This window comes from Crinia signifera, chromosome 12 (assembly GCF_055691185.1).
Source record: "Crinia signifera chromosome 12, ASM5569118v1, whole genome shotgun sequence".
Classification (NCBI taxonomy): domain Eukaryota; kingdom Metazoa; phylum Chordata; class Amphibia; order Anura; family Myobatrachidae; genus Crinia; species Crinia signifera.
This window is the reverse complement of record NC_139228.1, coordinates 7136488-7151071: the sequence shown is the minus strand read 5'-3', so window position 1 is coordinate 7151071 and position 14584 is coordinate 7136488. Positions and strand designations below refer to the sequence as shown.

Below are 14584 nucleotides of genomic sequence, written 5' to 3'. Positions count from 1 at the left end.
GTGTGGCACTGTCTGTTATACAGGTGACCATACCCTCCTGCTGTTACCCTGTGTGGCACTGGTATACTTATGCCACGTGGCATTGTTACACAGGTGACCATACCCTCCTGCTGTTACCCTGTGCGGCACTGGTATACTAATGCCACGTGGCACTGTCTGTTACAAAGGTGACCGCGTACCCTCCTGCTGTTACCATGTGTGGCACTGGTACACTAATGCCACGTGGCACTGTTACACAGGTGACCATACCCTCCTGCTGTTACCCTGTGCGGCACTGGTATACTAATGCCACGTGGCACTGTCTGTTACAAAGGTGACCGCGTACCCTCCTGCTGTTACCATGTGTGGCACTGGTACACTAATGCCACGTGGCATTGTTAAACAGGTGACCATACCCTCCTGCTGTTACCCTGTGTGGCACTGGTATACTTATGCCACGTGGCATTGTTACACAGGTGACCATACCCTCCTGCTGTTACCCTGTGCGGCACTGGTATACTAATGCCACGTGGCACTGTCTGTTACAAAGGTGACCGCGTACCCTCCTGCTGTTACCATGTGTGGCACTGGTACACTAATGCCACGTGGCACTGTTACACAGGTGACCGCGTACCCTGCTACTGTTACCCTGTGTAGCACTGGTACACTAATGCCACGTGGCACTGTTACACAGGTGACAGTGTACCCTCCTGCTGTTACTCTGTTTGGCACTGGTACACTAATTGTGCATGGCACCTGTGTTTACAATGTGTCAGTCTCTGTTGGGGGTGATCCCCTCTTGTATATATGGCCTAGGGGACCAGATGTTCACCGCAAATCTCTTCTCTCTCCATAATTCAGATTCTATGAACCGGAGCCTGGCCACCCCCCTGCTCAGTCTTCCACATAAGAAAAAGTACGTATCATATAAAATATATATCTATCTCTGTTCACTGGTACACTCCTGCCATTCTGCTTAGGAGCACATGCTGTATGGGCACAGTGGGGTGATGCTCTGCCCCTGGTGCACTCCCCTGCCCTGCTGCTACTGAGGGGCAAATGCTGTATGGGCACAGTGGGGTGATGCTCTGCCCCTAGTGCACTCCCCTGCCCTGCTGCTACTGAGGGGCACATGCTGTATGGGCACAGTGGGGTGATGCTCTGCCCCTGGCGCACTCACCTGCCCTGCTGAGGGGCACATGCTGTATGGGCACAGTGGGGTGATGCTCTGCCCCTGGCGCACTCTCCTGCCCTGCTGCTGCTGAGGGGCACATGCTGTATGGGCACAGTGGGGGTGATGCTCTGCCCCTGGCGCACTCTCCTGCCCTGCTGCTGCTGAGGGGCACATGCTGTATGGGCACAGTGGGGTGATGCTCTGCCCCTGGCGCACTACCCTGCCCTGCTGCTGTGAAGTGGGGCACATGCTGTATGGGCACAGTGGGGTGGTGCTCGGCCCCTGGTGCACTCTCCTGCCCTGCTGAGGGGCACATGCTGTATGGGCACAGTGGGGTGATGCTCTGCCCCTGGCACTCTCTCCTGCCCTGCTGCTGTGAAGTGAGGCACATGCTGTATGGGCACAGTGGGGTGATGCTCTGCCCCTGGTGCACTCTCCTGCCCTGCTGAGTGGGGTACATGCTGTATGGGGCACAGTGAGGTGACGCTTCTCCCTCTCCATAGGAACCCCTACTACTATGAGAAGGTTGGGGATCCCCTGGATTTGCTGACCATCGAGAAGCAGATCCTCAGTGGACATTACAAGACGGTTGAAGCCTTTGACACGGACATGCTGAAAGTTTTCCGTAATGCGGAGGTAAGTGTTGCACCCGGCCGCCTTTCACCAACATCAGCAGGAAGCGTCCTAACTTAGGACTTCTATTATTTCAGAAATATCATGGTAGGAAGTCGGCTGTAGGACGAGATGTATGCCGCCTCCGCAAGGCCTATTACAGTGCTCGCCATGAGTCTGCTGCACAGATAGATGAAATCATGGGTGAGACAGCCAGTGAGGCGGACAGCAGCGAGGCTTCCCTGTGTGACAAAGAGGGGATACACGAGAAGGAAGATGACATCATCCGGTGTATCTGTGGCCTGTACAAGGATGAGGGGCTGATGATACAATGCGAGAAGTGCATGGTACGTGCGCAGTACTGGAGGCGATACATCAGGGATGGACCTTAGTGGCACCTTAACATGCATTGCTTATAGCAGCTGGTGAGATTGGTACCCCAGGAAGACCCTGTGCCCATTGTACTAAATCTTTCCTAAGTGGAACTGTACACTTCAATTAAGTCACAGGGGTAAGCCCCCAGGTGCAAATACAGTCCATCATATAGTGTGCGGTGTCCTCTAGGGACAGGCCCCTTACTACCCCACAGGTGCGTACAGTCCATCATGCAGTGTGCGGTGTCCCCTACGGACAGGCCCCTTACTAGCCCACAGTTGCAGTTACAATCCATCATACAGTGTGCGGTGTCCCCTAGGGGCGGGTCCCTTACTAGCCCACAGGTGCAGTTACAGTCCATCATACAGTCCATCATACAGTGTGCGGTGTCCCCTAGGGGCAGGCCCCTTACTAACCCCCAGGTGCAGTTACAGTCCATCATACAGTGTGCGGTGTCCCCTAGGGGCGGTCCCCTTACTAGCCCTCAGGTGCAGTTACAGTCCATCATACAGTGTGCGGTGTCCCCTAGGGACAGGCCCCTTACTACCCCACAGGTGCAGTTACAGTCCATCATGCAGTGTGCGGTGTCCCCTACGGACAGGCCCCTTACTAGCCCACAGTTGCAGTTACAATCCATCATACAGTGTGCGGTGTCCCCTAGGGGCGGGTCCCTTACTAGTCCACAGGTGCAGTTACAGTCCATCATACAGTGTGCGGTGTCCCCTAGGGGCAGGCCCCTTACTAACCCTCAGGTGCAGTTACAGTCCATCATACAGTGTGCGGTGTCCCCTAGGGGTGGGCCCCTAACTAGCCCTCAGGTGCAGTTACAGTCCATCATACAGTGTGCGGTGTCCCCTAGGGGTGGGCCCCTTACTAGCCCCTAGGTGCAGTTACAGTCCATCATACAGTGTGCAGTGTCCTCTAGGGGTGGTCTCCTTACTAGCCCCCCAGGTGCAGTTACAGTCCATCATACAGTGTGTGCGGTGTCCCCTAGAGGCGGGTCCCTTACTATCCCCTCAGGTGCAGTTACAGTCCATCATACAGTGTGCAGTGTCCCTTAGGGATGGGCCCCTTACTAGCCCCTAGGTGCAGTTACAGTCCATCATACAGTGTGTGCGGTGTCCCCTAGGGATGGCCCCCTTACTAGCCCACAGGTGCAGTTACAGTCCATCATACAGTGTGTGCTGTGTCCCCTAGGGGAAGGCCCCTTACTAGCCCCCAGATGCAGTTACAGTCCATCATACAGTGTGTGCTATATCCCCTAGGGGCAGGCCCCATGCTAGCCCCAAGGTGCAGTTACAGTCCATCATACAGTGTGTGCTGTGTCCCCTAGGGGCATGCCCCTTACTACCCCACCAGGCCCCTTACTACCCCACAGCTGCAGTTACAGTCCTAAATACAGTGTGCGGTGTCCCCTAGGGACAGGCCCCTTACTAGCCCACAGGTGCAATTACAGTCCATCATACAGTGTGTGCGGTGTCCCCTAGGGACAGGCCCCTTACTAGCCCTCAGGTGCAGTTACAGTCCATCATACAGTGTGCGGTGTCCCCTAGGGACAGGCCCCTTACTAGCCCTCAGGTGCAGTTACAGTCCATCATACAGTGTGCGGTGTCCCCTAGGGACATGCCCCTTACTAGCACACAGGTGCAGTTATAGTCCATAATACAGTGTGCGCACTATGTCTGTGTGTAACTTTGTCTTGTCCTGCTCAGGTGTGGCAGCATTGTGACTGCATGGGAGTGACGTCCGATGTGGGACATTATCTATGTGAGCAGTGCGACCCGCGGCCCGTGGATAAGGTAAGCCTTTGGGTACAGCAAAATGCCGCTAGAATTCTCTTGATCAGTCTGGTCTTGCCCCACCACTGATACTTTATTTGTGTTTTTAGGAAGTCCCCATGATACCGTGTCCCCATTATGCTCAGCCTGGGTTTATCTATTTCATCTGTCTGCTGCGCGATGAGCTTCTCCTCCGGCAAGGTACGGCCGTGATTTGTAGGTGAATGTGTCTATCCCCGTGTCATGCACCATTCCTGACAAATCCACTTGTGTCTGGTCAGGTGACTGTGTCTATCTGATGCGGGACAGCCGCCGTACACCAGACGGGCAGCCAGTGCGTCAGTCATACCGGCTGCTGTCGCACATTAACCGGGAGAGACTGGACATCTTCCGGATAGAGAAGCTGTGGAAGAACGAGAAGTATGATGGCTGCTATACATTTGCCGGCTCTACTGACCATTGGTGCGGATTAGTTACACTCCTTCTCTCCGCAGGGGTGAGCGGTTTGCCTTCGGTCACCATTACTTCCGGCCACATGAGACGCACCATTCGCCATCCCGTAGGTTTTACCACAACGAGCTGTTCCGCGTCCCTCTGTATGAGATCATTACGCTGGAGGCAGTGGTTGGCACCTGCTGTGTCCTGGACTTGTACACATACTGCAAGGGTAAGAGGGCCCTGATCTTCTTCCTCTCTGCCTCCTCACATCTGCAAACCACATCAGCGTGGTACACTGCCGGTCACATGTCCTCGACTATGCTGATATTGCTACAGGCCCTTCCCTATGTGCCCGGTCCAAGGCACTCATGGCAGTGTCTGTAAATGCTTTAATACCGAAAAATTGGGTTACAAGGATGAACGAAAGGGAAGAACACAAAGGTTTTTTGGGGCACACTTTACAGATAATAATTAAAAAATTAGAAAAAGTCAACTTTTATTGGGTACTTAGCTAAAATAACGGTGCGTTTAGAAAAAGGACGTTTTTTAAGAGAATACAATGTATTTATATCAATACAGTCACAATTTTATATATATCAATATAATGATAATCAAGTGCGAAAATAAAAAAGTAAATAATTACACCACTGGTTCAATAAAGATACATATCCTTAGTCAGAAATAATACAGAATGCAGAACCTTCATTAAAGTGGTACATTCAAATGACACAAAAAACCTCCAGTCTGCCTAATGCGAATAATATAACCTGTAATTATTATAAAGTATGAGATGGTCCTCTATAATGTGAGATAATAGCCCCCAGTGATAAGGTGCTCCTCCAACCGGACAAGGGTGCTTCCAACCAGGAATACTCTGAGCTGTAACGCACTGAGACAGCAGAAGCACCCTTGTGCGGCTGGAGGAGCACCTTATCTTGTTTTATACCGCACACTGATGTCCCACCTGTTGGTGCACATATTATGTACTGGCTGCAGCATTATACCGCACACTGATGTCCCACCTGTTGGTGCACATATTATGTACTGGCTGCAGCATTATACCGCACACGGATGTCCCACCTGTTGCTGCACATGTTATGTACTGGCTGCAGCATTATACCGCACACTGATGTCCCACCTGTTGGTGCACATATTATATACTGGCTACAGCATTATACTGCACACGGATGTCCCACCTGTTGGTGCACATATTATATACTGGCTACAGCATTATACCGCACACGGATGTCCCATCTGTTGGTGCACATATTATGCACTGGCTACAGCATTATACCGCTCTCTGATGTCCCACCTGTTGGTGCACATATTATGCACTGGCTACAGCATTATACCGCACACGGATGTCCCACCTGTTGGTGCACATATTATATACTGGCTACAGCATTATACCGCACACGGATGTCCCATCTGTTGCTGCACATGTTATGTACTGGCTGCAGCATTATACCGCACACGGATGTCCCACCTGTTGGTGCACATATTATGCACTGGCTACAGCATTATACCGCACACGGATGTCCCACCTGTTGGTGCACATATTATATACTGGCTACAGCATTATACCGCACACGGATGTCCCATCTGTTGCTGCACATGTTATGTACTGGCTGCAGCATTATACCGCACACGGATGTCCCATCTGTTGGTGCACATATTATGCACTGACTACAGCATTATACCGCACACTGATGTCCCACCTGTTGGTGCACATATTATGCACTGACTACAGCATTATACCGCACACGGATGTCCCACCTGTTGGTGCACATATTATGCACTGGCTACAGCATTATACCGCACACGGATGTCCCACCTGTTGGTGCAACGGATGTCCCACCTGTTGGTGCACATATTATATACTGGCTACAGCATTATACCGCACACTGATGTCCCACCTGTTGGTGCACATATTATGCACTGGCTACAGCATTATACCGCACACGGATGTCCCACCTGTTGGTGCACATATTATATACTGGCTACAGCATTATACCGCACACGGATGTCCCATCTGTTGCTGCACATGTTATGTACTGGCTGCAGCATTATACCGCACACGGATGTCCCATCTGTTGGTGCACATATTATGCACTGACTACAGCATTATACCGCACACTGATGTCCCACCTGTTGGTGCACATATTATGCACTGACTACAGCATTATACCGCACACGGATGTCCCATCTGTTGGTGCACATATTATGCACTGACTACAGCATTATACCGCACACTGATGTCCCACCTGTTGGTGCACATATTATGCACTGACTACAGCATTATACCGCACACGGATGTCCCACCTGTTGGTGCACATATTATGCACTGGCTACAGCATTATACCGCACACGGATGTCCCACCTGTTGGTGCAACGGATGTCCCACCTGTTGGTGCACATATTATATACTGGCTACAGCATTATACCGCACACTGATGTCCCACCTGTTGGTGCACATATTATGCACTGGCTGCAGCATTATACCGCACACTGATGTCCCACCTGTTGGTGCACATATTATGCACTGACTACAGCATTATACCGCACACTGATGTCCCACCTGTTGGTGCACATATTATGCACTGGCTGCAGCATTATACCGCACACTGATGTCCCACCTGTTGGTGCACATGTTATGTACTGGCTGCAGCATTATACCGCACACTGATGTCCCACCTGTTGGTGCACATATTATGCACTGGCTGCAGCATTATACCGCACACTGATGTCCCACCTGTTGGTGCACATATTATGTACTGGCTGCAGCATTATACCGCACACTGATGTCCCACCTGTTGGTGCACATATTATGCACTGGCTGCAGCATTATACCGCACACTGATGTCCCACCTGTTGGTGCACATGTTATGTACTGGCTGCAGCATTATACCGCACACGGATGTCCCATCTGTTGCTGCACATGTTATGTACTGGCTGCAGCATTATACCGCACACGGATGTCCCATCTGTTGCTGCACATGTTATGTACTGGCTGCAGCATTATACCGCACACGGATGTCCCACCTGTTGGTGCACATATTATGCACTGGCTGCAGCATTATACCGCACACTGATGTCCCACCTGTTGCTGCACATGTTATGTACTGGCTGCAGCATTATACCGCACACGGATGTCCCATCTGTTGCTGCACATGTTATGTACTGGCTGCAGCATTATACCGCACATGGTGCACATGTTATTGTGATCTTTCTTTCGGTTCCAGGACGTCCAAAAGGTGTTAAAGAGCAGGATGTTTATATATGTGACTACCGGCTGGATAAATCCGCTCACTTGTTCTACAAAATTCACCGCAACCGCTTCCCAATCTGCACTAAGAGTTACGCCTTCCATCACTTCACCAAGAAGCTGACGCCAAAAAGAGACTTCTCGGTAAGTGCTGGACACTGGCCACCGTACGGCGCGGCTGTGGAGTGTTCTCTATTCTATTGGGAGTAACTGGTGTATAATGGGTACAAAATGCTGCCAGTTATATAACGGACTCCCATCTTGTTTCTGCAGCCTCATTATGTGCCGGACAACTACAAACGGAACGGGGGCCGGTAAGCATCCAGTCATTTCCCTCATTAGTAAATCGAGATACGGTCACTAGGTCCACAGGCAGGGTTAGGTTAGCGGGGTCATTAGGTCGACATAAGGAAGGGTTTTTTTGGAACCAACACGAAAGGTATTTCATGCCGAGCGTAGCAAGGCGAGCGCAGCAGTGCTAGGCTTCGGTGTCCATGACGACAGTGTCAACATTTGGGACAAAAAAGTGAAAAACCCTATGTCGACCTATTGGCGTTCGACCTCCCCAATGTCAACCTAATGCTTGTAACCTTGTTCCGGTCTATCCAATGGTCCATATTCAGTAAATGTATGTATGGCTGATCATTTACTGTGTTTCTCCTTTATCCACTAGGTGGCACTGGAGTTAGTGGGGAATAGAAGGCGACCACAAGGAGTATGGGCAATTTACATATTAAACAGTGTGGCTAGTTCCTCCCCTTCTGCGTCCCCCAAGGCAGTCTTAGATTGTGCCCAGCAGGAGCTGGCCGCATATTTTTTATTCTCTTGGGCTAATTTGAGGGTACTTGTTTCCTAGCACGGCCACACCGATTTGTATCGGGGTGCGGTGACGCTAACAATGGGGTTGCTTAACTTTTTACCGATGACGGGGCCATATACAATGTGAAATGGGTCATATTGGCCCATTTCACATTGTTTGCTATGTAAAATGGACTTAATCAAGTCCATCTCATCTTGTGCCATTATAATGGCACAAGACCGTCGCGATGCTCCCGATTTCAATGTTAAAAATATTTTAACATTGAAGCCTATGGCAAAATCGCGTCGGTCGCGTCGCGGGCCATGTTAATGCACGCGACCGACGCGATGCTCCCGATTTTGCCTTTGCCGGCAAAATGGACCTGATTTCAAAGGAAATCTGGTCCATCGTGTACCTTAACTTTAAGGTACACGATGGACAAGATTGTGGCCGTGCTAGGAAACAAGTACCATTTTGAGTTTTCATTTTTTACAAGAGGACAGGCAGGTAGGGTCTGCTACTACCTGCCTGCGACGTGGGCGCTGCCGGGGGTCTCTATCGCCACCGCCTGAGTACCCACTGCTGTAACCTCCGTTACAGTGAAGACCGGACGTCGGTGTGTGTTGGTGTCCTCTACTTGATGTCCGCCGCCGGCAGCTGGGCATTTTAAATACAGGCGCCATAATAAGGGGACAGGAAAAGAGAAAAGTACATAATAAGGGGGCAGGGCATGCTCTGGCTCTTCTGCCCCTGCGTTTTCTCCTACGGCAGCCATCTTATAATGCATGTTACTAAAGGGAGAAGAAAGAAGAGGTATAACTAAATTCACTTCTCATTCTGAGGGAGCCCTGCTCTGTGACACATGTGTAGCAGCCCCTCCTGTAAGTTCACTTCTCATTCTGAGGGAGCCCTGCTCTGTGACCCGTGCAGCAGCTCCTCCTGTAAGTTCACTTCTCATTCTGAGGGAGCCCTGCTCTGTGACCCGTGCAGCAGCTCCTCCTGTAAGTTCACTTCTCATTCTGACGGAGCCCTGCTCTGTGACACGTGTAGCAGCCCCTCCTGTAAGTTCACTTCTCATTCTGAGGGAGCCCTGCTCTGTGACACGTGTAGCAGCCCCTCCTGTAAGTTCACTTCTCCTTCTGAGGGAGCCCTGCTCTGTGACACGTGCAGCAGCTCCTCCTGTAAGTCCACTTCTCATTCTGAGGTAGCCCTGCTCTGTGACCCGTGCAGCAGCTCCTCCTGTAAGTTCACTTCTCATTCTGAGGGAGCCCTGCTCTGTGACACATGTGTAGCAGCCCCTCCTGTAAGTTCACTTCTCATTCTGAGGGAGCCCTGCTCTGTGACACGTGCAGCAGCTCCTCCTGTAAGTCCACTTCTAATTCTGAGGGAGCCCTGCTCTGTGACACATGTGTAGCAGCCCCTCCTGTAAGTTCACTTCTCATTCTGAGGGAGCCCTGCTCTGTGACACGTGTAGCAGCCCCTCCTGTAAGTTCACTTCTCATTCTGAGGGAGCCCTGCTCTGTGACCCGTGCAGCAGCTCCTCCTGTAAGTTCACTTCTCATTCTGAGGGAGCCCTGCTCTGTGACACATGTGTAGCAGCCCCTCCTGTAAGTTCACTTCTCATTCTGAGGGAGCCCTGCTCTGTGACACGTGCAGCAGCTCCTCCTGTAAGTCCACTTCTCATTCTGAGGGAGCCCTGCTCTGTGACACATGTGTAGCAGCCCCTCCTGTAAGTTCACTTCTCATTCTGAGGGAGCCCTGCTCTGTGACACGTGTAGCAGCCCCTCCTGTAAGTTCACTTCTCATTCTGAGGGAGCCCTGCTCTGTGACCCGTGCAGCAGCTCCTCCTGTAAGTTCACTTCTCATTCTGACGGAGCCCTGCTCTGTGACCCGTGCAGCAGCTCCTCCTGTAAGTTCACTTCTCATTCTGAGGGAGCCCTGCTCTGTGACACGTGCAGCAGCTCCTCCTGTAAGTCCACTTCTCATTCTGAGGGAGCCCTGCTCTGTGACACATGTGTAGCAGCCCCTCCTGTAAGTTCACTTCTCATTCTGAGGGAGCCCTGCTCTGTGACATGTGCAGCAGCTCCTCCTGTGAGTTCACTCCTCGTGCTGAGGGAGCCCTGCTCTGTGACCCGTGCAGCAGCTCCTCCTGTAAGTTCACTTCTCATTCTGAGGGAGCCCTGCTCTGTGACACGTGCAGCAGCTCCTCCTGTAAGTCCACTTCTCATTCTGAGGGAGCCCTGCTCTGTGACACGTGTAGCAGCCCCTCCTGTAAGTTCACTTCTCATTCTGAGGGAGCCCTGCTCTGTGACATGTGCAGCAGCTCCTCCTGTGAGTTCACTCCTCGTGCTGAGGGAGCCCTGCTCTGTGACACGTGCAGCAGCCCCTCCTGTAAGTCCGCTCCTCATGCTGAGGGAGCCCTGCTTTGTGACATGTGGAGCAGCCCCTCCTGTAAGTTCACTTCTCATTCTGAGAGAGCCCTGCTCTGTGACACATGTGTAGCAGCTCCTCCTGTAAGTCCACTCATCGTGCTGAGTGAGCCCTGCTTTGTGACACGTGGAGCAGCTCCTCCTGTAAGTTCACTTCTCATTCTGAGGGAGCCCTGCTCTGTGACACGTGTAGCAGCCCCTCCTGTAATTTCACTTCTCATTCTGAGGGAGGAAGGGGAGATATAGAAAACTATATCAAGTTTTGAGGGCGCTTAATATGAGTGTGCTTTGCTGAGCAGCTGCAATCTAAAATTGGGGGGGTCACCTCCAATACAATATACAAAGACGGCAAAAGGGGTTGACTGCGCTAAAACATATTGTGCTTTCACAAGCTAGAATAAATTTACATATACATGAGTAAAAACAAATATAAATGGTCAGGTGTGTAAGAAAAGTAGAAATTGCATTTATTTTACCATATAATAAAAATGAATAAAAAATATAATAAAATAGGGACAAATGGATTAATAGTCACCCAATTATGGAGCAGAGGATTTCAGAGTGGTTAGGGAAATCCCAAAATGGGGATAGTCCTGGATGGTTGTTTGTAATCCAAGTAGTGAAGAAGGACACTGAGTGCCGATGCCACTGAAATTTCCACAGATGGTTCCCGGGCTCTTTTTAGGGAGGTGGCGTACCTCCACAGTGTGTTGGTGCCTCTGGGTAATAGTGGGGGCTGGTCGGCAATGGTTGTCACTTGTATTACACCGATGGTTCCCGGGCTTCCTTTTAGGAGGTGGCGTTCCTCCACACTGTGCTTGTGCCTCGGACGGTGATGAATGGCCAAATAACAGATGGATGAAAGACAAATGTCCCAATTGTACTGGATGAAATTCCAGGGCTCCAAATGATGTGAAGAGGGTGCTAGTAGTCAGGGTCCCTTTGTGAGGTAGCACCTACGCGTTTCGCTGTCGTGTGGCAGCTTTTTCAAGGTGACTATTCCATTCCACATATGGGGTTTAAATACCCTCTAGAGTGATTAACGTAACACACCTGACCAGGTGATAATTAAATAATAAACTCATAGTTGCAAATAATATACATATTATTAATATCTCTATACTAAACGGAGACAGACCTACTTAATTTTTGTGTTTGCAGAATAAAAAACAATATAAAACATACCTAAAAGGAGACCAATCTTATTTTGCGGTACAGTGTTCCGGAGCGGAAATACGCTTTTCGCGTCATTTCCGGTGAATGGAACGCACGCCAGACAGCGTGTCGTTCCATAATGTTTGTTAGTATATCCGGCGCATGTTGACGTTGTCTGTACGGACAACAGGCGTATCTATGTAGACGTAAAATAGGTGGAATTGCTGATGTAATGCGTCCACAATATCCGGGGATGGTGAACCGCATACAAGTCACTTCCTGCATTTTGGAACGCAAATATAATAATATTGACAGCGAAATAGTATTGGTCTTCTGTAACACCATTATTTCTATGTATGGATATTATACAAGTAAATACAATATTTTTTTCTCTCAACTTATTTCATTATTTGTGAGAAAACATTTCTAACATTTTATGATATTTAACATATTTCATGACAGTTTACTATATAGATACATTATTAAAAAAACAGTAGTATAGCAATTTTGGGCATACAGGATTCTCAGAGGATGTATATAGGTCGGGACAATGTGCAGTACATGATACAGATGAAAATTTAAACGGTTAAAAAAATATGGAATAAGAAAAGAGGGGAGGGAGGGAAGGGGGGGGGGGGGGATGGTGGGATGAAATGGACATATAAATGATTAGGAGCACATATTATTATATATAACATGTTGTATAAAATGTTTTTTTCTTTCCCTTTTTTTTCCCCTCTCTCTCTCTCTCTTTTCATTTTTTCAAGTAAGGAACTTTTATTTATTAATTTATAATTTAGATACTTGGATGGTTCAATGTGTCTCACTCAAAGGGTTGAAAAGGGAAGAAAGGGGGGGGGGAGGGGAGGAAAAAAAGGGGGGAGCAGGATAGGTATATGGGAAGGGAAAAAGAGAACGCCACAGGCAGAGGTTAATTGAAATGCAAATAGTTGAAATGATTCAATAATTTAAATAATAGTATTGAGTTCCATGGCTTCGTTTAGGCCGTCTGGATGGATAGATTGCATTCTAAACATCCAGTATGCTTCTTGTTTACATAACTTTTTATACCGATCTCCCCCTCTAATTGTTTTAGAAATATGTTCTATGCCCATTACTGTTAGTCCCTTGGGGTTACCTTGGTGTTTTGTTGCAAAATGACGAGAGACGCTATGTGTCTCAATTTGTTTTAGAATATTGCGTCTATGTTCACAGAATCTAGTTTTTAACTTTCTGGTTGTGCGTCCAATATATCCAAGGCCGCATGGGCATTTCAACATATATATTGTGAAATCTGTCACCTCTAATTTTGTTAAAGAAGTGGGCTCTGCGTCATATTTGCACTATAATAGTGCACACCACATTCCGTGGAAGAAGGGAATACCCAAAGGCCAACTACTGCGCTTATACAGAAATTGTTCTGATAAAAACATCTTTGAAAAACAGGCAATGGAGATGATGTCTTCTTTTGAATCGAGAGGCTATCCTAAAGCCCTTTTGAATAAAGCATACAATGAGGTTAAAAAACTGGATAGAAACGAAATTCTTATAAGAAAAAACGATGTACCATCTAACCAGATTCAGAACCCCTTTTCTAAAAATAACCAGTACAACAAATATCAAATGGCATTTATTTCCACTTACAATAACCATTCTTCCCAGATACAAAAAATTGTTAAGAAAAATTATAATATACTAAGACAGGACCCATTTTTAATTGATTTGTTACCAGAAAAACCAGTATTTGTTTTTCCGAAAAAATAAAACTTTAAAAAATTCCTTAGCACCAAGCTTTATCAAAAAAGATTCATCTAAAACATGCATTGATGACCCCTCAAAAATGTGGTTGACTCCTTCCCCGAAAGGTTTTTTTAAATGTGGCAAAACAAACTGTATTACCTGCACACATATTCAAAATAAATCAAACGTATCTATAAAAGACCATGAAGGGACGATACACTCCATCAACAATTTTATAAACTGTAACTCAGATTTCACAATATATATGTTGAAATGCCCATGCGGCCTTGGATATATTGGACGCACAACCAGAAAGTTAAAAACTAGATTCTGTGAACATAGACGCAATATTCTAAAACAAATTGAGACACATAGCGTCTCTCGTCATTTTGCAACAAAACACCAAGGTAACCCCAAGGGACTAACAGTAATGGGCATAGAACATATTTCTAAAACAATTAGAGGGGGAGATCGGTATAAAAAGTTATGTAAACAAGAAGCATACTGGATGTTTAGAATGCAATCTATCCATCCAGACGGCCTAAACGAAGCCATGGAACTCAATACTATTATTTAAATTATTGAATCATTTCAACTATTTGCATTTCAATTAACCTCTGCCTGTGGCGTTCTCTTTTTCCCTTCCCATATACCTATCCTGCTCCCCCCTTTTTTTCCTCCCCTCCCCCCCCCCTTTTCTTCCCTTTTCAACCCTTTGAGTGAGACACATTGAACCATCCAAGTATCTAAATTATAAATTAATAAATAAAAGTTCCTTACTTGAAAAAAATGAAAAGAGAGAGAGAGAGAGGGGAAAAAAAAGGGAAAGAAAAAAACATA

The 14584-nt window shown here is 48.1% G+C and overlaps 1 protein-coding gene across 1 annotated transcript in view; it reads left to right on the top strand.

Annotated features, from left to right (window-relative positions):
• ASH1L (ASH1 like histone lysine methyltransferase) overlaps positions 1-14584 on the top strand; it is a 68549-nt gene that overhangs the window by 42037 nt on the left and 11928 nt on the right. Inside the window, exons 17-25 of the mRNA XM_083166338.1 lie at positions 841-895; positions 1657-1789; positions 1864-2112; positions 3853-3939; positions 4029-4119; positions 4200-4338; positions 4413-4585; positions 7599-7765; positions 7895-7935. Of these exons, the coding sequence (XP_083022464.1) occupies positions 841-895; positions 1657-1789; positions 1864-2112; positions 3853-3939; positions 4029-4119; positions 4200-4338; positions 4413-4585; positions 7599-7765; positions 7895-7935 (1135 nt within the window). The remainder of the gene's footprint in view (positions 1-840; positions 896-1656; positions 1790-1863; positions 2113-3852; positions 3940-4028; positions 4120-4199; positions 4339-4412; positions 4586-7598; positions 7766-7894; positions 7936-14584) is intronic.